Here is a 20630-nt window from a genome sequence, read left to right on the forward strand (position 1 = left end):
TGACTTTGCTCCACACTATTGAGAAAGAGCATTGTCTTTTCAGACCCAGGTGTGTTTGACAACAGCTTATAGTCTAAGGTGACACCTCAGTATATAAGTATGTTGATATTTGTTGCTTACTGGATACATATTTACTAAACAGTCCATAATAAATAGTATGGATTGTACATGGTATATGCTTTTAGCAAGAATGATTTCGGACCCGGCGTGAAAATTTGACCCTTGTACTAATGTTATCCATGTCCTCTCCTACAGTGGACCATTTCAGAGCTGGCCTGTTACACATACTCCCTGGTGTGTGTACCACTGTATGACACGCTAGGCCTCGAGGCCATTGAATACATCATCGACCAAGGTATGTCACAGGGCAACCACAAACGCCATTTGGAACAAGGTCACACTAGTGCGGCCTGATATCCAAAATCGACCCCTAGACTTTTCCATAGAAATAGAATTGCTAGAACAGGAAAAGCCCATTAGATTATGGCAATTTTACTCATGGGTACCACACACTCAAGATTCTATATTACGGCAGTTATTTCGAGCTGAATAGGTTGGATAGATGCAAGTAATATGGTAGAAGTTCCAATTCAGAAAGCAAGGTGGGGCTATTACCATAGTTCGTACACCTATTGAATCCTTCCAGATCTACATGGTGTGCTAAGGGGCTACAGTAGCTACATTCCACACTGGCAAACGTCTGTCTTAGCTTCCTCAACAGCTGTAGAATGAACTAGTATCAACCAGCAGACACGGCCCTCAAAGATTTGTTCATGATATAGAAGTTATCATTTGAACATAAGTTTATAAAGCACTGAAATCTCACAACACTGAAAACGTAAAAGAAATGTAATCTGCATAAACATTATGGTTATGTCACTGTTGTAGGCATTCTACAAAAACATTACATTGTGTAACTAAGTACATTTCTCAGGACAAAAGACAGGACTATACCTCGCACCATTACGACTGTCACAGAACACTCAAAAATAAGTTGACCATAAGAAAAAGACGACAAATAACCCAGTGCCATCCCATGTTTTCAGCCGCTATCTCTACAGTGATCTGTGACTTGGTGGACAAAGTGCGGCTCATCCTGGACTGCGTGAGCGGCAAGGAGCACACGTTGAAGACCATCGTGCTCATGGAGGCCTTCGATGAGGAGCTTGTGGCCCGCGGACAGCAGAGCGGCATCGAGATCCTTAGCCTGAAGGATGTGGAGGTAAGCTCTAAAATGTCATGTACTTCTATGTTTACAGTAGACGCGTTTTAGCAAAGGCTCTTATCCAGAGGCTCATTGAGAAAACCAGCGTGTTTGAGCGGCGTGCTCATTTTGATCTATGTTCTCTAGTTTAGTTTGATTATGCTTATCCCAGCTGTTTTATGGTAGTGAGCTAATGTTTCATTGCGGGGAAAATGAAACTGAATTATGTGTCATGTTTTCTTTATGGTTTCTTTGTCACCCTCAGGCTGTTGGCAAGGCCCACCACCAGCAGCCATTGGTAAGTAGGACTGTACAAATCCATATTGCAAATAATTCAAACAGTGGGGATTTTTTTTTTTATGAATCCCAAAGAAACAAATAAGTAATAGGTTATTATTCTGTCTTTACTATGTTATTTGTTTGAGTATCTATGTCTGTACTGTTAAAGTAACATGCTACTAGATGCTCTTAAATCTCTTTGTGGTCTGCTATAGCCCCCAACGCCAGAGGACCTGGCACTCATCTGCTTCACTAGTGGAACCACAGGTGGGTGTGTGTGGTGTGCATTAATTCTGCTTTCATGTCATTACTCTGTATTTCACAATTTAGATATCCCACATTAAAACAATCAAATGTATTTTATAACCCCCCCCCCCCCCCCCCCTTTTGTTTTTACACTGCTGCTACCCGCTGTTTATTATCTATGTCAGCTTAGATTTGGTTTTTGTGTGTTTTATTTTATGTCAAATGTGTTTGGATTTGTATAAGGATTATTTAACTTGAGTTTATTGGTTGTAAATATAAATGGTAGCTGTTGAGTTATTCAATTTACCCCTACTTACATGTACAAACTACCTCAACTAACCTGTACCCCAGCACATTGACTCGGTACCCCCTGTATATAGCCTCATTATTGTTACTTTTTATTTTATTTCTTACTTTAGTTTATTTAGTAAATATTTTCTTAATTCTATTTATTGAACTGCATTGTTGGTTAAGGGCTTGTAACTAAGCATTTCACGGTAAGGTCTAAACCTATTGTATTCGCCGCATGTGACAAATAAAATATGAATTGATTTGAAATGCCTGTCCTGAAACCCCATAGTGTAAGCATTGCAGAGGTAGAAGCACAGTGGCCAGGAAACTCATTGGAAGGCAGGAACAGGAAGAAACCTAGAGGAACCAGGCTTCGAGGGGTGGCCAGTCCTCTTCTGGCTGTACGGGGTAGAGATTTAAGAGTGTTTTTCAAGCTGTTCAAATGTTTATAGAGGACCAGCAGGGTCAGAAAATAACCATAATGGCTATAGAGGGTTCAAACACTTCAAGACTCTAAGGTCAGGCTTTTCATAGTCAGGGATTCAAAGTTTCAAAGTAGGGAGAGTAGACATCTTAAAAGTATGATCAGTCTTATTGGAAAAGCAACACAGTAGAAAAAATAGGCCAGTACACTGACATGTATAATGTAATACATTAATACAAATAGTATGATAGTCAAGTGTGAAGTAACACATACTGTGTATATGCAAGTACATGTATGATCAGGAGGATGTGTGTTACTCTTGGACCCTCGTGACAAGAATGATCCAGTTGATGAAAAATGGTACTAATCCATTGTGTGTTTTCATGAATGGAGACTCCCACACATGTTAATTACTGACTCTTTTATTAGTGATATTGCATACTGGAAACGTGATGGATCTAACCATCAAGATTTAATAAACGGTCACTTGTTTTCTTTTACTCCCAGGAAACCCAAAGGGTGGAATGCTTACACATGGCAATGTTATCGCCAATTGCGCTGCTTTCATCAAGATAACAGAGGTAAACTAACCACCCTTTTGATTAATTTGTTCCCTGAATGCCGTATCACAGGAAATGTAAGCATTATGAATATCAAAAGAAATATGGGCATCATGACGCGTGATTTGCATGACACCATATTTTAAATTTAGCCACTGCATATTCTCACAGAAGGCAGATTGCATACTGTTTTTGTTCTCATAAAACGCCTTGTTTGGGACATTGGGATACTAGTTTAAGAACCAAGAGACCTCCAAAGTTAGTCCTCCAAACCGAAGCTCCTTAGTCTGCAATCTTCTTAGTTAGAGAACTAACACAAGAATCCGAGCAATAACAAGCAGCTGACACGTATAACAAAAAATTAACACATCAAGGTTTGTGCTCGTGTATTGTCTATGGCTGCCCAATTCTGATATTTTGCCAACTTGCTGGTCTTTTAACCAATCAGATCATATCTTTAACCAATAATTGGGTGAAATATCAGATTTGGGCTGCCTGTGTAAATGCAGCCTATGTGTATGATGGGTGTTTTGGTGTAGATGGCAATCTCTTTGTCTGTTTTGTGATGCTAGCACATCACAGAAGTGTTTTTCTTATAACAGTAAGTAGAATTTATTCAACCTGGGAACAATAGGGAACAATAGAAAACAATTTCTTATTTGCAATAACAAACCTGGCTTAAAAACAGCTATTTTTTATCTTAACATTTGCCTCTGCCTTAGGTGGACAAGTAAAACAAAATGGGGACTTATTATGGGGTGGCTGGTAGCCTAGTGGTTAGAGCATTGGGCCAGTAATCGAAAGGTTGCTAGATTGAATCCCCGAGCTCATAAGGTAAAAATCTGTCGTTCTGCCCCTGGACAATGCAGTCTGTTCCCAGGCCTTCATTGTAAATAAGAATTTGTTCTTAACTGACATGCCTAGTTAAATCAAGGTAAAAACAATTATAATTATGCTTAGTGTCATGTTAATATGTACTGTTGTATTCCACACTGTATAAAGCTGCTATTTTCCAAGCCTTTGCACTACCTTACCGCCGCCCTGCTAAATGCCCTTTAAAATCAAGCCTGTTATTTTTTTCTCGCTCTTGTTCCTCAAACTTCGTGTTGACTTTCCTGTCTGTCCTATCTGTTCCCTCTTCCTTTTTTCCATTCCATGTATTTTTCCACCCAGTGTCTACTCAGAGCATACTCAAGCCCAGCACTAAGGATGTGCTCATCTCCTTCCTACCATTGGCCCACATGTTTGAGAAGGTTTTTGAGGTAATGCAATGCCTGACGTGTGTGTGTGTGTGTGTGTCTTCCGCAGGTGCACTGCATGCTGAACGTCCACGACATTCACATGTCCTACCTACCTCTAGCACACATGTTTGAGAGGGTGGTGGAGGTACGTACTGAAACTGATAGAATGAGGAGAAGCAGGAACCCCTTGTTTCATTTCACCCTCTGCTAATACAGGACTAGTGAAGGCCCAGTGCACAACTTTTGTAAGAAAGAAAAAAACATATACTTTTTTTTTTTGGGTGTGCTTCAGGATATATACACATTGTATATTTGACCTTAAAGCGGCAATCAGCAGTATAAACAATAACAAAGCAGTCTCCCCACCTCTGGTTCTGTAAAAACTGATGGGTGGGGCTGTAGAAATTGAATCACTCTCAAATTCATAAACAGCTATGGATGCAAGGATTGCTCATCCATGATATCAACATTATAGTTTTAACCTTGTTTTGTGGCTATATAGTACATTTTCTTTGTTTACAGAGTAAAACAAGCTTTTATTTTGGGTTCTGATGGGGTATGATAGTTGGACTAAGCTCATCAGGCATAAGTTATATTCTTCGTGTGTGTACCATTCATTTAAAAAGTCCAAAAATGGATGTAGCAATTGCAAATTGCCCCTGTTTAATACATATAATGTCATACTTGGGCTTAGCTTGATTTAGTTTGCCCGGTACCATGGAACCAATGGAATAGTCACAAAAGTGCAAACTCTAAGCAAAATCACCTAAAATATATTGAACATATTTGACACGTACTTGGCAGTTAACGGACACTCTTCCTTTTCGTCTGCCTCTTTCTCACACCTCCTCCGTTCTCCAGGGAGTGATCCTGGTGCACGGTGCCCGGATTGGCTATTTTCAGGGGGACATCCGGCTCCTGATGGACGACCTGAAGACCCTGCAGCCCACAGTCTTCCCTGTGGTCCCCCGCCTGCTCAACCGCATGTTTGACAAGGTCAGATATACTGTAGACCCTGAGGGATGTTTTCAACAATCATATGACCATATCACTTAGCACCAGTAGCTGGATTTATTTGAATTGGACATGCACAAAAGACGAATACAAACATTTCTTAGAACAGTTGTACATGTGTATCGAAACCTTATTTAAAGCATGGGTGGGTGAGGGCAAAGGTTTGTAAACCAAGATGCTTCATCAACAATTTAAAGGCGTGTTGGACTGAATTCAACCACAAAGGTTTCAAATGGCTCAGTGGCCTAGATTGCTTTGGGGTTTGATATGTTGTTGAATACTCTCTTCTTTGGAGAAGGGGCGGTATGTTGCCCAGAGGTCAGACAGGCGGACCAGTAGCCGGACAGTCGCTGGTTCAGATCCTGGGCTGCTCAATGAAAGAGCAAGCTGAACTGTCAACCTATGGGCTGCTGCTTTACAGATTGCAGCTACCCATCCACTCCAGTCTTGCCCTTGACGGAGGCACAAGGTTGGGAGCAGGGCAAAAGACAAATCCTTTGCGAGATGGACAAATAAGATATTATTTTCTGTCTCTCCTTCATAGATCTTCGGACAGGCCAACTCGTCACTGAAGAGGTGGCTGCTGGTTTTTGCCTCCAGGAGGAAGCATACGGAGATGATGAATGGCGTGGTCAGGAAGGACAGCTTGTGGGACAAGCTCATCTTCCAAAAAGTCCAGGTACCCATGGATAGGAACCAGATGGTCGTGCTAGAAAGGACAATGTTGACTTTAATGTTGCGACTTACATGAGCTAAGTTTAGGTTTCGGGTTCTGGGTGAGGGTTAAGGTTAGGGTGTTTTTTAATTTAGTTAGGATTGTGGGTATTGTAAAGACTAGGGTTAATTGTAAAACATTAACCCTAGGTGGTAAGAAACTGCCACACATTAGCATTTTCCATCATGGCAAATTTGTATGAAGTATTATAATGCAACCCTTAACTGGGGGGGAAATGCACATGCAAAATTACACGTGGTCTGCGGTTGTGAGTCCTATTGGACGCACTGCCAAATTCTCTAAAACAACGTTGGATGCGGCTTATGGTAGAGAAATGAACATTAAATTCTCTGGCAACAGCTCTGGTGGACATTCCTGCACTCAGCATGTCAATTGCACACTCCCTCAAAACTGCATATTTTAGTGGCCTTTTTGTCCTCAGCACAAGGTGCACGTGTGTACTGATTATGCCGTTTCAATCAGCTTCTTGATATGCCACACCTGTCAGGTGGATGGATTATCTTGGCGAAGGAGAAATGCTCACTAACAGGGATGTAAACACATTTTTGCACACAACTTGAGAGAAGCTTTTTGTGTATGGAACATTTCTGGGATCTTTTATTTCAGCTCATGAAACATGGGACCAACACTTTACATGATACGTTTATTTTTTTCAGTCTGTTTTAAATGATATATTGATATTAAATGTAGAAATTAGATGACATGGGAACAACATTCCCACCACTTTTGTCAGTTATATTCTTGATCAGTGATGATTTTAGCATGTAAATCTTGGTCGGAATCTTTGGTGTGTGTGTGTGTGGTGGCTTTGCGTTCATGCATGACAAGGTTGAATCATGACGTCGGAGCTCTAGAAAGAGGCCAGTTATCCGGACTTGAAATTCCGAGCTCCCCCCCCCCCCCAGACTTCCCCGTTGTCATGAACTCACTGAAGTTTGATTTCCGAGTGTCCAGTTTTGAATGCAGCAGAAGTCCTGCTGGATTGACAGCATGGCCAATGTTCAATGTTTATCCTTTTAAGCTTGGAAAAGAGACGCTTAAACCCAGATCTGGACCACACACCCACTCCACTGAATAGCAGGTTAGTGATTGCTTTGCAATGCTTGCAGTTAGCCACTGAGTCCTCCTAACCCACTCATTGTTGAATTTGCGATTTTCCAATTTGTTGTGTAATGTTTACGGCCAATGAGCACCGATAGGTTTTATCTATAATTTCTCCTCCTATAACAAGGATTTAAATGGATTTTCCAGTAGATTGTCGACTTGATTTATGATGACTGCTAGTTAAGATTTTGAAACTTTTATGTTGACATGATCAGTCCAATCAAAGCTACGTTAAAATGTCAAATCACGTTATATTTATCTGTGGCTTATGACCTTGAGCCGCCATGGATGGGCACTTCTAATGTAACTCTATGGCAGCACCCAAGGGGCTTGAGCACTCCCCGTAGATATTGTGGTGACGTAGTGTCCCTATCAGTGAAAGAACACTGAGCCAATCATGTCGCAACTAGAGAACATTACCAATCCCTACACTCCATATTTTCCACTGGCTGCCCCACCACCACAGAAAGCACTGAGCAAGGCTGAAACACCTGCATTTTGGAGCTGCCTTACTCAAGAAAACAAAAGAGACCATATTTGTATGCGGCTTTATTAACTCAATGATTTAAACAATAATTATCTTTAAAAAGTTGTTTGCTAACATATGTGACATGTATTAATGTAAAACAGGCAACATTAAAAGAACTGGTGGGGCACAAAATGGGTCGCCACTGTTCTTGAAGGTTTAATAAACTCACTGGTTTGAGACCAGAATCAACCAAAAATGGCGCTGCTAATTATTTAAAAATGTAAATTCATAATCATTTCTACACACTTTCTACCTGGTTTTAAGTTCAGGCTGGAGTGTTTTTTTCAATTTACCAAAAATATATTTTTTAAAATTACTCAAGACACGCGACCCATTCAGAACCTCCCTCGACCCAAATTTGAGAGTCGCTGGTCTATTGTGTGAGGTACAACCATGGATGTCAATAACGTCTTTGCTCCTTTGTGTTCTCCAGAACAGTCTTGGGGGTCGTGTGAGGCTGATGATCACAGGAGCGGCCCCAGTTTCTCCAACCGTCCTGACATTCCTTCGTGCCGCACTTGGCTGCCAGGTGAGACTTCCCTTAATTGATTTACAAATTTAAATGACAGGTGAACAAAAGGATAAATTCTCTCTAGTCCATGCTTCCACCAATCCAATGCTTCTAAATGTGTGGGGAAGAGTGCACAAATGCCCCCTTTCCCAGAGAATTTGGATGCAGAGCCTGGTTGCATTCCAATTCCTTAACTTTCTAAAGAGGTGTGCACTCATTCACTCCCCCTCATGCATTTAAAAGCATTGGATTGGTACAAGCATAGCTGGAAGGAATTTACCCCATATCCAACACACTAGTCCTTTCCTTTTAAATCCTTTAGGGAGAGTTTACAGGCGCACTCTTCTGGAGAAAGGTAGATAATCAGAATGTAGCCCGTTTCATACCTTAGAAGTAGCTCCCTCTTTTGACTTTTTCTGTTATTTCAATAATGTTCTCTTTCTATCAGTCAAAACAATCACTTCATGCTTGGGAATCAACCTCCTACCCAACCAGCCTGCTGTGGTGCTGAAGATGGATAATACTAGCATCAGAAACACAAGTTACTCCATTACAGTGCTTTCAAATCAATGTCTGGTGCTTCTACTTGACAGTTTTACGAAGGCTATGGTCAGACTGAATGCACAGCCGGGTGTACCATGTCCGTGCCTGGGGACTGGACAGCAGGTAATGCACACATTCAAGCGTTACCGACACATTCAATTACTACCGCATACCACCACATGCTTAATCCAACAAACAACTCACACAAATGGCTCTACACCCTCTCTACACTCTGGTTCTACAATGAACAAGAACAGTTTTACTTCTGTCTTGTGTGGCTCACTGGAATCTTCATGAAACCTTATGAGACCACGTTGACATTATGAAAGAACAGACAAATAAAGTGTTACTGAAATGTGACAACGCATCTCTTTCTGCCCAGGTCATGTGGGGGCTCCACTGCCCTGCAACTATGTAAAGCTGGCGGACGTGACTGAGATGAACTACTTTGCTGCCAATGGGGAAGGAGAGGTGAGGTGTAAAGAACATTGGAAGTCCCACATTGGTTTCTTGCATGCCTTTGATTGGAACAGCCAGTCTCAAATTGCTCCCTGTCCCTCCCCCTTGGCCCTAACCAGTCGATGTTAGCATATCTGAAGGGTCTGAATGGGTATAAGCACTATAGTGGTAAAGCTTCCACCTTACTGATCTGCAAATATTGAAAGATAAGGGCCAAGCGCAGTGGTAGGGCTTTAATACATGCGGTAAAGAGTGTTTTGGTCGAACTCCAAACATATGTAAACACCATGGAAATGCCACACATGGGTCCCCCCTGGTGGGGATAGATCCAGAATTTCCTCATTGCCACCCATCAAAATTAGCCTATCAACTCCAATGCATGTTCATGTCATCACCAATCAACTGCATTACACTTAAAAACGACTTAAAATACCACCATCGATTTCTATATGGCTAGCTATGCTACTAGCTTATCCGGATTTATCCAAGACATACACTATTTATACAAAGTTATGTGGACACCCCTTCAAATGAGTGGATTCAGCTATTTCAGTCACACCCATTGCTGGCACGTGTATGAAATCGAGCACACAGCCATGCAATCTCCATAGCAAAACATTGGCAGTAAAATGGCCTTACTGAAGAGCTCAGTGACTTTCAACGTAGCACCGTCATAGGATGCTACCTTTCCAACAAGTCAGTTCGTAAAACTTCTGCCCTGCTAAAGCTCCCCCAGTCAACTGTAAGCGCTATTATTGTGAAGTGGAAATGTCTAGGGGCAACAACGGCCCATCCACGATGTGGTAGGCCACACAAGCTCACAGATTGGGACCGCGGTGTGCCGTAATGCGTAAAAATCATCTGTCCTCAGTTGCAACCCTCACGACCGTGTTCCAAGCTGCCTCCGGAAGCAACGTCAGCACAAGAACTGTTCGTCGGGAGCTTCATGAAATGGGTTTCCATGGCTGAGCAACCGCACACATGCCTAGGTCACAATGCAGAATGCCAAGCGTCGGCTGGAGTGGTGTAAAGCTCACTGCCATTGGACTCTGGCGCAGTGGAAACTCGATCTCTGGTGTGATGAATCACGCTTCACCATCTGGCAGTTTGAAGGACGAATTTGGGTTTGGCAAATGCCAGGAGAACGCTACCTGCCCAAATGCATTTGGTGGAGGAGGAATAATGGTCTGGGGTTGTTTTTCATGGTTCTGGCTATACCCCTTAGATCCAGTGAATGGACTTCTTAATGCTGCCGCATACAATGACGATTCTGTGCTTCCAACTTTGTAGCAACAGTTTGGGGAAGGGCCTTTCCTGTTTCAGCATGACAATGCCCCCGTGCACAAAGTGAGGTCCATACAGAAATGGTTTGTCAATTGGTGTGGAAGAACTTGACAAGCCTGCAAAGAGACCTGAACTAAACCCCATCAAACACTTTTGGGATGAATTGGTAGGCCGACTGCAACCAGGCTAATTGCCCAACATTAGTGCCTGACCTCACTAATGCTCTTGTGGCTGAATGGAAGCAAGTCCCTGCAGCAATGTTCCAACATCTAGTGGAAAGCCTTCCCAGAAGAGTGAAGGCTGTTATAGCATCAAAGAGGGGCTCAACTCCATATTAATGCCCATGATTTTGGAATGAGATGTTTGACGAACAGGTATCCATATACACTTGAAGTCAGAAGTTTACATACACTTAGGTTGGAGTCATTAACTTGTTTTCAACCACTCCATACATTTCTTGTCCTAACTGACTTGCCAAAACTATAGTTTGTTAACATCTACTTTGTGCATGACACAAGTAATCCAACAATTGTTTACAGACAGATTATTTCACTTATAATTCACCATCACAATTCCAGTGGGTCAGAAATGTACATGCACTAAGTTGACTGTGCCTTTAAACAGCTTGGAAAATTTCAGAAAATCTCATGGCTTTAGAAGCTTCTGATAGGCTAATTGACATAATTTGAGTTAATTGGAGGTGTACCTGTGGATGTATTTCAAGGCCTACCTTCAAACTCAGTGCCTCTTTGCTTGACATCATGGGAAAATCAAAAGAAATCAGCCAAGACTTCAGAATAAAATGGTAGACTGAAGGTACCGCATTCATCTGTAAAAACAATAGTAGGTAAGTATAAACCCCATGGGACCACGCAACCGACATACTACTCAGGAAGGAGATGCGTTCTGTGACCTAAGAGATGAAGGTGCTTTGGTGCAAAAAGTGCAAATCAATCCCAAAACAACAGCAAAGGACCTTGTGAAGATGCTGGAGGAAACGGGTACAAAAGCATCTATATCCACAGTAAAGCGAGTCCTATATCGACATAACCTGAGAGGCCGCTCAGCAAGGAAGAAGCCACTGCTCCAAAACCGCCATAAAGCCAGACTACGGTTTGCAACTGCACATGGGGACAAAGATTGTACTTTTTGGAGAAATGTCCTCTTGTCTGATGAAACAAAAATAGAGCTGTTTGGCCATAATGACCATCGTTATGTTTGGAGGAAAAAGGGGGAGGCTTGCAAGCCAAAGAACACCATCCCAACCATGAAGCACAGGGTTGGCAGCATCATGTTGTGGGGGTGCTTTGCTGCAGGAGGGACTGGTGCACCGCACAAAATAGATGGCATGATGAGGAAGCACAATTATGTGAATATATTAAAGCAACATCTCATGACATCAGTCAGGAAGTTAAACCTTGGTTGCAAATGGTTCTTCCAAATGGACAATGACCACAAGCATACTTCCAAAGTTGTGGCAAAATGGCTTAAGGGCAACAAAGTCAAGGTATTGGAGTGGCCATCACAAAGCCCTGACCTCAAACCTATAGAAAATGTGTGGGCAGAACTGGAAAAGCGTGTGCGAGCAAGGAGGCCAACAAACCTGACTCAGTTACACCAGCTCTGTCAGGAGGAATGGGCCAAAATTCAACTTATTGTGGGAAGCTTGTGGAACAATTTAAAGGCAATGCTACCAATTACTAATTGAGTGTATGTAAACTTCTGACCCAATGGGAATGTGAAAAGCTAGAGTAAATCATTCTCTCTACTATTATTCTGACATTTCACATTCTTAAAATAGTGGTGATCCTAACTGACCGAAGACAGGGAATTTTTACTAGGATTAAATGTCAGGAATTGTGAAACTGAGTTTAAATGTATTTGGTTATGGTGTATGTGAACTTCTGACTTCAACTGTACCTTTGGTCATGTGGTGTGTTTTCTAAACCCTATTGTACAACTTCTAAATATTATGCAACGAAAAGCGGCCAAATCAGATTTTAGTAACCACATTATGTGCCTGAACACATGAATCATGACGGATTTGACAAATATCCACTTTGTTCGAAGTTTTTTTTAATGAGTTCCAATGGCAGTGTCCTTGGTCTGCCTTCCATTGATCTCTTTAACGCATATATTGGGACCTACTGCAATACTGAGATGGGGTTTTTCCCTAGCTTGCTTTATTGGGATGGGGGTTTTCCCAGTTGAAAAAATGTTTTTTTCTTTAACCTTTTATTTAACTAGGTAAGTCAGTTAAGAACATTTCTTATTTACAATGACGGCCTACCCCACCCAAACCCGGACGACGCTGGGCCATTTGTGCATCGGCCTAAGGGACTCCCAATCACGGCCGGATGTGATACAGCCTGGAATCAAACCAAGGACTGAGATGCAGTGCCTTAGACCACTGCGCCACTCGGGAGCTTGCTTTGATACTTCACAATTTAACCTCTAGGGGGTGTGGGACGCTACCATCCAGTGACATTGCAGAGCGCCAAATTCAAAAACAGAAATACTCATTATAAAAATGTATGGAACATACACGTGTTATACATCGGTTTAAAGATTAACTTCTTGTTTATCCAACCACGGTGTCAGATTTCAAAAAGACTTTACGGCGAAAGCAAACCATGCGATTTATCTGAGAAGAGCGCCCAGCAGACAAATCATTAAACAGTAACCAGCCAAGTAGACGAGTAACAAATGTCAGAAATGGCTATTTTAAAATTAATCACTTACCTTTTGATGATCTTCATATGGTTACACTCACAAAACTCCCAGGTACCCAATAAATGTTTGTTTTGTTCGATCAAGTCCCTCTATATCCAAAACCTCCGTTTTGTTAGCGCGTTTTGTTCAGGAATCCACTGTCTCAAACAACATCCGGTGAAATTGCAGAGCGTGAAACAAAACAAATTCTCATAATAAACATACATAAAAGATAAATGTTATACACCAGCTTAAAGAAACTTCTTGCTAATCCAACCGCTGTGTCAGATTTCAAAAAGGCTTTACGGCGAAAGCAAACCATGCGATTATCTGAGAACAGCGCCCAGCAGACAAATCATTACAAACAGTTAGCAGCCAAGAAGAGGAGTAACAAAAGTCAGATATAGTGATAAAATTAATCACTTTGATCTTCATATGATTGCACTCCCAAGACTCCATGTTACACACTAAATGTTTGCTTTGTTCGATAATGTCCCTCTTTATATTCAAAAACCTCCGTTTTATTGTTTTTTTTTCTGTAATCCATTGTAACAAATCATACAACAAAAAATCTAAAAGTTCGTAGAAACATGTCAAACGATGTTTATAATCAATCCTCAGGTTGTTTTTGTCTAATAATTGATCATATTTCAACCGGACAATAGCTTCGTCAATAGTAAAGGAAAAACAAAGGCACGGTCACGCGCAGGACTCATGTCTGGAAATTTCCACTGTCCTCTCATTGAAAGTGGTGTTTCTCCCTAATTTTTCAGAATAAAAGCCTGAAACAATGCCTAAAGACTGGCCACATGTAGTGGAAGCCATAGGGATCGTGAACTGTGTCATAAGTCTTTGTATGGTGGATAGGCTTTCAATGGAAAAACGGGCATTTCAAAATAATAGCACTTCCTGAATGGATTTTCCTCAGGTCTTCGCCTGCCATATCAGTTCTGTTATACTCAGACATTATTTTAACAGTTTTGGAAACTTTAGTGTTGTCTATCCAAATCTACCAATTATATGCATATCCTAACTTCTGGACCTGAGTAGCAGGCAGTTTACTTTGGGCATGCTTTTCATCCAAAATTCCAAATGCTGCCCCCTACCCTAGTGAGGTTAATCAATAGCCTTTGAGGAGGTGGGTGTGTAGCCTGGTCTCGTGTTTGTATTTGTGTATAAAATTCTGCTTCTTTGCAGGTGTGTGTAAAAGGACCAAATGTATTCAAGGGCTACCTGAATGACCCGGAGAAGACAAAGGAGGCCTTGGATCAGGATGGCTGGCTCCACACAGGAGACATTGGGAAGTGGCTGCCTGTAAGTACTGTCAACTCTACATTCAGCTACCTCTGTGTTTCCCAATTCTGGTCATTTTTTTAGGCTTGATGGTGACTTGATTAGTTGAATCAAGTGTGTTAGTGCTAGGGCAAAAACAAAAATGTGCACCCCTTTGGGTCCCCATGACCAAGATTGGGGAAACACTGAGCTAGCCTATAAGGCAGCGTATGGCAATTGTCCTCTGGTGGGGCTTGCACAGTGACAATTTTTGTGCCAGAACGCTCACCACACATGGGGTGGAGAGGTGAGGAGTGAAATATGCCAATTAGGAATAAGGGGGATGATTAGGAGACTGATGGAATGGGGCCAGGTTGGGAATTTAGCCATGACAACGGGGCTAACACCTGTACTCTTACGGTAATTCCAATGGGATTTTTAATGACCAGTGGGTCAGGACACCCATTTATCATCCCATCCGAAAGACGGCACACTATGCAGGGCAATGTCCCCTTCACTGCCCTGGGGCATTGGATCTCCTTAGTGCTCCAACACCACTGCCAGCAGCATCTGGTATCTCATCCAGGGATCGATCAGGACTGACCCTGCTTAGATGATGATGATGATATAAGTAGCAGGCAAAAGAGTAGATCAGCAGACACTGGCCCACCCCTGATATTGGGCCTCAATCTATGACTGACTAAGAGTGGGAAAGTAGTAATGGGGCTAAATCATCTGTAGTTGATCACTACTGAGTTAAGTTTGTTTACTGTACTTTCAGAATGGCATTCTGAAGATCGTGGACAGGAAGAAGCACATCTTCAAGCTGGCTCAAGGAGAGTACGTTGCCCCGGAGAAGGTCGAGAACATCTACATCCGGAGCGACCCAGTGGCCCAGATCTTTGTCCATGGCGATAGCTTGCAGGTGTGTGACAAACCAAATACTTTCTATTGAAGCACTTTGTTTGTGGTTGGGTATGTACGTGCGTAACGTTTGTTGTGGCTGTATTCACCATCTAACTGAAACTTGTTTGGGTTACACTTATGACTCATACATGTATAAGCCACTGCTTGTAAATGTTGATACATTTGTAAATTAGTATTAAATGCTTAAGACATTTTCAAACATTTACCTTTTTACAATTCATGTTTGGCACAGGCATGCCTGGTGGGCATTGTGGTGCCTGATCCAGACTTCTTACCAGGATGGGCAAAGAAGAAGGGCATCGAGGGTTCTTATTTGGAGATGTGCGCAAGCAAGGTTAGCTAGCTTCAATGGTATGGCAGATTTACCATCAACTAACAGTGTATTCAGTGGCTAATTTCCATAGTCCATGCTCTTAAAACCTGTTTGGGAAAGGCGTGCCGCTTAGCAGGACACCTCGACAACATCTGGTGAAATTGCAGAGCGACAAATTCCAATTAAATAATTAAATATTTAACTTTCATAAAATCACAAGTGTAATACATCAAAATAAATCTTAACTTCTTGTTAATCCAGCCACCGTGTCACATTTCAAAAAGGCTTTACGGCGAACGTAAACCATGCGATTATCTGAGGACAGCGCCCCGCATACAAATGCATGAAAAATATATTTCAACCAGGCAGGTGTGACACGAAAGTCAGAAATGGCGATATAAAAATTGTATGCATATGCTAGCTTCTGGGCCTGAGTAACAGGCAGTTTACTTGGGGCACGCTTTTCATCCGGACGTCAAAATACTGCCCCCTATCCCAAAGAAGTTTTAAACTTTCAAGTGTTGTCCTCAGAAAAATGTCACTGAAGCTTGAAGAGCCTCTACAGTAACTCATGGACCAAACACACCAAGACAGTCGTGAAGAGGGCACGACAACACCTTTTCCCCCTCAGGAGACTGAAAAGATTTAGCATGGGTCCCCAGATCCTGAAAGTTCTACAGCAGCCCCATCGAGAACATCCTGACCGATTGCATCACTGCCTGGTATGGCAACTGTTCGGCATCCGACCGTAAGGCGCTACAGAGTGTAGTGCGTACGGCCCAGTACATCACTGGGGCCAAGCTTCCTGCCATCCAGGACCTATATACTAGGCGGTGTCAGAGGAAGGCCCAACAAATTGTCAGACTCCAATCACCCAAGTCATACTGTTCTCTCTGCTACCGCACGGCAAGTGATACCGGAGCGCCAAGTCTAGGTCCTCAGACTCCTTAACAGCTTCTACCCCCAAGCCATAAGACTGCTAAACAATTCATCAAATGGCCGCACGGACTATTTACATTGACCCCCCCCCCCCCCCCCCCCCCCCCCCTTTACACCGCTGCTACTCGCTGTTTATTATCTATGCATAATCACTTTACCCCAACCTACATGTACAAATTACCTTGACTAACCTGTATCCCTGCACATTGACTCGGTACCGGTAACCCCTGTATACAGTATAGCCTCTTTATTGTTACTTTTTATTTTATTTCTTTAGTTTATGTAGTAAATATTTTAACTCTATTTCTTGAACTGCATTGTTGGTTAAGGGCTAGTAAGTAAGCGTTTCACGGTATGGTCTACACCTGTTGTATTCTGCGCATGTGACAAACACAACTTGATTTGGAGTGTAAAGCCTTAGAATAAAGCAATGTATTGGGCATGCTAGCGTGGATATCGGAACAAGGCCAATCTCATCTCAAACACTCATCACAGTTTTTGTTTGTACTGAAAATGTGACTGCTGACATGCACATTTTTGGGGGGGATTGTATTAATAGACTAATGAACAAAATACTGCAAGATAGTTTTAGTGAACTATCCCTTTTAAGTACAGCGATTAACATGAATTGTCTGCACTGCCTTGTCTAAAGTGCCTGTCTTTCCAGGAGTTGAAAAATGCCATTCTGGAGGACATTCTGAGACTGGGGAAAGAAGGGGGGCTGAAGTCTTTTGAGCAGGTAAGGCATCCTTCCTAATGCTCCACACACTCCTTAGGCACCATTTAGACAAGATAACACTCACAAGCGATGTTGGTGCCAAAATGTGCATGATTATAATGCTGCCTCTAGCCCAGAGTACTCTTGGATAAAAAAAAAAAAACTACATTTGCATCTCAATGGGACTCGGCTTGTTAAATAAAAGCTAAATGCATAATAAGTGGAATAATGAATAACATGCTCTCTGTCCCGTGCAGGTGAGAGAGATCTCGCTGCACACAGAGATGTTCTCCGTCCAGAACGGCCTCCTGACGCCCACGCTCAAGGCCAAGAGGACCGACCTCCGCAATCACTTCCGAGAGCAGATTGACCTGCTCTATGCGACGATCAAGATGTGAACCCCCCGGTAGAGGGGAAAGGGAAGCAGAGGGTGACGATCATCTGGAAACCATAGCCCTCTCCACTTGAATGTAATGCTCCTCGGATGTGATGATTGACAATGGTTGTGCCCTCCCTTGTCTACTGTGACAAAGTGTCTTTGGTCCCCTTGTGCTGTAGAAGAGATGGTGAGAGAGGGAGGGAGACGGTTATGTTAGAGGCCTAGACCGGGATTCATACAAATGCAGGTAGACCCGTGCACTGCGATTAGACTTTTAAAGGCAAATTGGTTTTTTTTTTTCTTCCCCCAGACGTTTACGGCAAATGTGATCATGTCAGCACAATCACTTTCAGAAGTAAATTGCAGTGCACAGGTTGTTTATCTACATTTGTTTATATCTAGGCCGGAGTGAAAGGGGGAGATTCATGCCTTACTGTCCATGTGTCAACCATTCCTGTCAGCCATTTCAAGTGCCGATGAGTCGTCTGTTTGGAGTTTCTCGACCATCTCACGGTCGGTAATCCCTCAATTGTGGCAGTTTCAATTAACTCATTTTTACTAATCATCTCTAAGTTCTGACAAACTTTAGTTTTATATTTTTGTTATGTTAAGACCATACCCATGCAGATGTTTCAGTATCACCCTACTGCCTTGTTCAACTTGAGATACAGTAGCTATTTCTAGCAGTCTATTTAATGTTTGTCTCTTTTAATTTAATGTGATATTTAATATCATTGATGAATGTTACTCTAGTGTCTGTAGAAGGAAAAATATCACGAGAGGACATGAATGGGTCATGGTTGATACAGTAGAAGTGCCATGTTTTCTTTATTTTCTCTGCATTCCATTGTTTTCAACGTTGTACTGTCAGAAGGCCTAGTCTAAACCTTTCTGAACAGTGGCAGATCTATTTTACACACAAGACAAGTAGGAAGACGTCCATTCAGAAAGGTGTTATGATCTTCTGAACCGCTAATGGTACAAAAGCCTGGCAAAGGAAACAAGCCTCCCACACGTCAGGGATAAAAGACTAGGTTGTGTGTTTTTCGTTCTGGTATTGCACATGCAAAGTGCCACCGACGTTTCTGCTCTTACAAACATTTATTCCGTAAGTGTCCTTAAAACTACAGTGGCCTCAATGTGCCAAAATGCACACGCTGGTACCTGTCCTGTCGGCCAATTGGAACCTGGGTCGTATTCCGAAGGCAACAATCAGGAGCCAGCTGCCCAATTCCGACTCTCTCCCTGAAATGTGCACTCATTCACATAAAATGAATAATTGGGTGTAAGACATGATGCAAAGTCTCTCTGGCTAGCCCATGCTTACACAAATCCAATGCGTTTAAATGTTTTCAAACGGAGGTGGTAAAACTGATCTTTGTCCAATTGGACTGCACACTCCACATCCATTTCAAGATGTTTGCTCCCATTTGATGCCTAATGAAGGATACCCTGGAGAAGGATCAGGTTAAGCTGGTTTAGACCAGCACCAAGCCATGACTCACTGGCCCCTTGCAAGCTTGCTTTTTTTGGACAAAAATAGTGATTGTGTTAGGCCTAACCAACCATTTACCTCTATATAAGGAACCACATTTATAGACATTTCAGTCTCCTTTGCGATCTAACAAAAAGGGTCCTTTTTGTGAATTCAGGTTATTTAACAATGAATTAAGTGCTCATGATGCACATTGACCTGTTTGTTAACATTGTTCTGTACCTGATTGGGTTTATCTGCTTGGATCACGTTATCGAGACACCGTCACAGATGGCCAAGACTAGGAACTTGAGCTCTCCTTAAATCGACTTCGGTTTCGATGTGTTTTGTACAGGAGTAAGAATCATACCTTTTTCATTTACTTGACTGTACCAAATAAACACTTGTTTGTCCCTGCACTCTCTGATTCCTTGTTCTTTTTTTGTATACGGACATTCTTTGTGTTGTACGCAATACGATGAAACTGTTGATTTCAGTCATCACAAACGTTAAACTTCATTTTATAAAATGCATGGTTTTATTTAGATTCGTGTTAGCAGATGCTTCTACAAAAGCTACTCTTCCTGGGGTCCACAAAACACATGACAAGTAACACTGATAGACAAGGACAGTCACACATAAGAAATACAATATACAACTAAATGTTGTCGCCTCAGTCCCCACCGTTCCATGAGATGTTTAATCCATTTCCTAAAGGTAATTTTACTGTTTGCTTGAGTGTTTGGAGTTCCATGCGATCATGGCTCTGTATAATACTATGCGTTACCGTGAATTCGTTTTGGACTTGGGGACTGTGAAGAGACCCCTGGTGGCATGTCTTGTGGGATATGCATGGGTCTCTGAGCTGAATGTTATTTGATTATGTAGACAATCTGGAATTTTCATTGCAGTAATATCTCTCATGAAAACTAGAAGAGAAGCCGTTAATCTATCATGAACCCTCAACCAGGATGGACTGGCGTGTTAGTTCTATATGTGCTGCTCTGTGTTGAGCCAGCTGCAACTTTGCTAGGTCTTTCTTTGTCGCACTTGACCACATTACCGGACACACAGTAATCAAGGTGGGACAAGACCAGAGCCTTAACAACCAGTACAGTTGATTTTTGTATAAAAAAACTCAGAACATATTTTTATAACAGACATACCCCTTCCCCATCTTCACAACTTTGTGAATATGACTTGATCATGATAATTGACCATCCTGTCATACCTAGGAGTTCGCTTCCTCAACTTGCTCAGTGGTCACACCCTTTATGCACAACTCCAGTTGAGGTTTAGGTCTTAGGTTCTGAACCAAATAAAATGCTTTAGTTGTATGTATTTAAGACCAGTCTATTACCCATTCTGATACTAACTCTTTATTTAGAATGTCAGTGAGCTCCCTGGCTTTGGGTGCTGACATGTTAAGTGTGGAATCATCCGCATACATAGTCATTCTAGCTTCGTGGCA

At 42.1% G+C, this 20630-nt stretch overlaps 1 protein-coding gene across 5 annotated transcripts in view; it reads left to right on the plus strand.

Annotated features, from left to right (window-relative positions):
* LOC106610003 (long-chain-fatty-acid--CoA ligase 1) overlaps nt 1-19578 on the plus strand; it is a 53979-nt gene extending 34401 nt beyond the window's left edge. For 4 of the 5 annotated variants that reach the window (XM_014209094.3, XM_014209095.3, XM_014209096.3 and 1 more), the window contains 16 exons: nt 256-355; nt 1047-1222; nt 1470-1502; nt 1699-1750; nt 2952-3025; nt 4313-4390; nt 5107-5241; nt 5804-5938; nt 8062-8157; nt 8733-8805; nt 9065-9153; nt 14335-14451; nt 15191-15334; nt 15569-15670; nt 17256-17327; nt 17564-19578. In XM_014209094.3, the coding sequence (XP_014064569.3) occupies nt 256-355; nt 1047-1222; nt 1470-1502; nt 1699-1750; nt 2952-3025; nt 4313-4390; nt 5107-5241; nt 5804-5938; nt 8062-8157; nt 8733-8805; nt 9065-9153; nt 14335-14451; nt 15191-15334; nt 15569-15670; nt 17256-17327; nt 17564-17704 (1617 nt within the window). In that variant the 3' untranslated portion in view covers nt 17705-19578. Of the gene's footprint in view, nt 1-255; nt 356-1046; nt 1223-1469; nt 1503-1698; nt 1751-2951; nt 3026-4188; nt 4267-4312; nt 4391-5106; nt 5242-5803; nt 5939-8061; nt 8158-8732; nt 8806-9064; nt 9154-14334; nt 14452-15190; nt 15335-15568; nt 15671-17255; nt 17328-17563 lie in introns of all 5 variants that reach the window. The other variant, XM_045722635.2, reaches the window with a different exon arrangement.
* The last annotated feature ends 1052 nt before the right edge of the window (nt 19579-20630 follow it).

This window comes from Salmo salar, chromosome 08 (assembly GCF_965601325.2).
Source record: "Salmo salar chromosome 08, fSalSal1, whole genome shotgun sequence".
Classification (NCBI taxonomy): domain Eukaryota; kingdom Metazoa; phylum Chordata; class Actinopteri; order Salmoniformes; family Salmonidae; genus Salmo; species Salmo salar.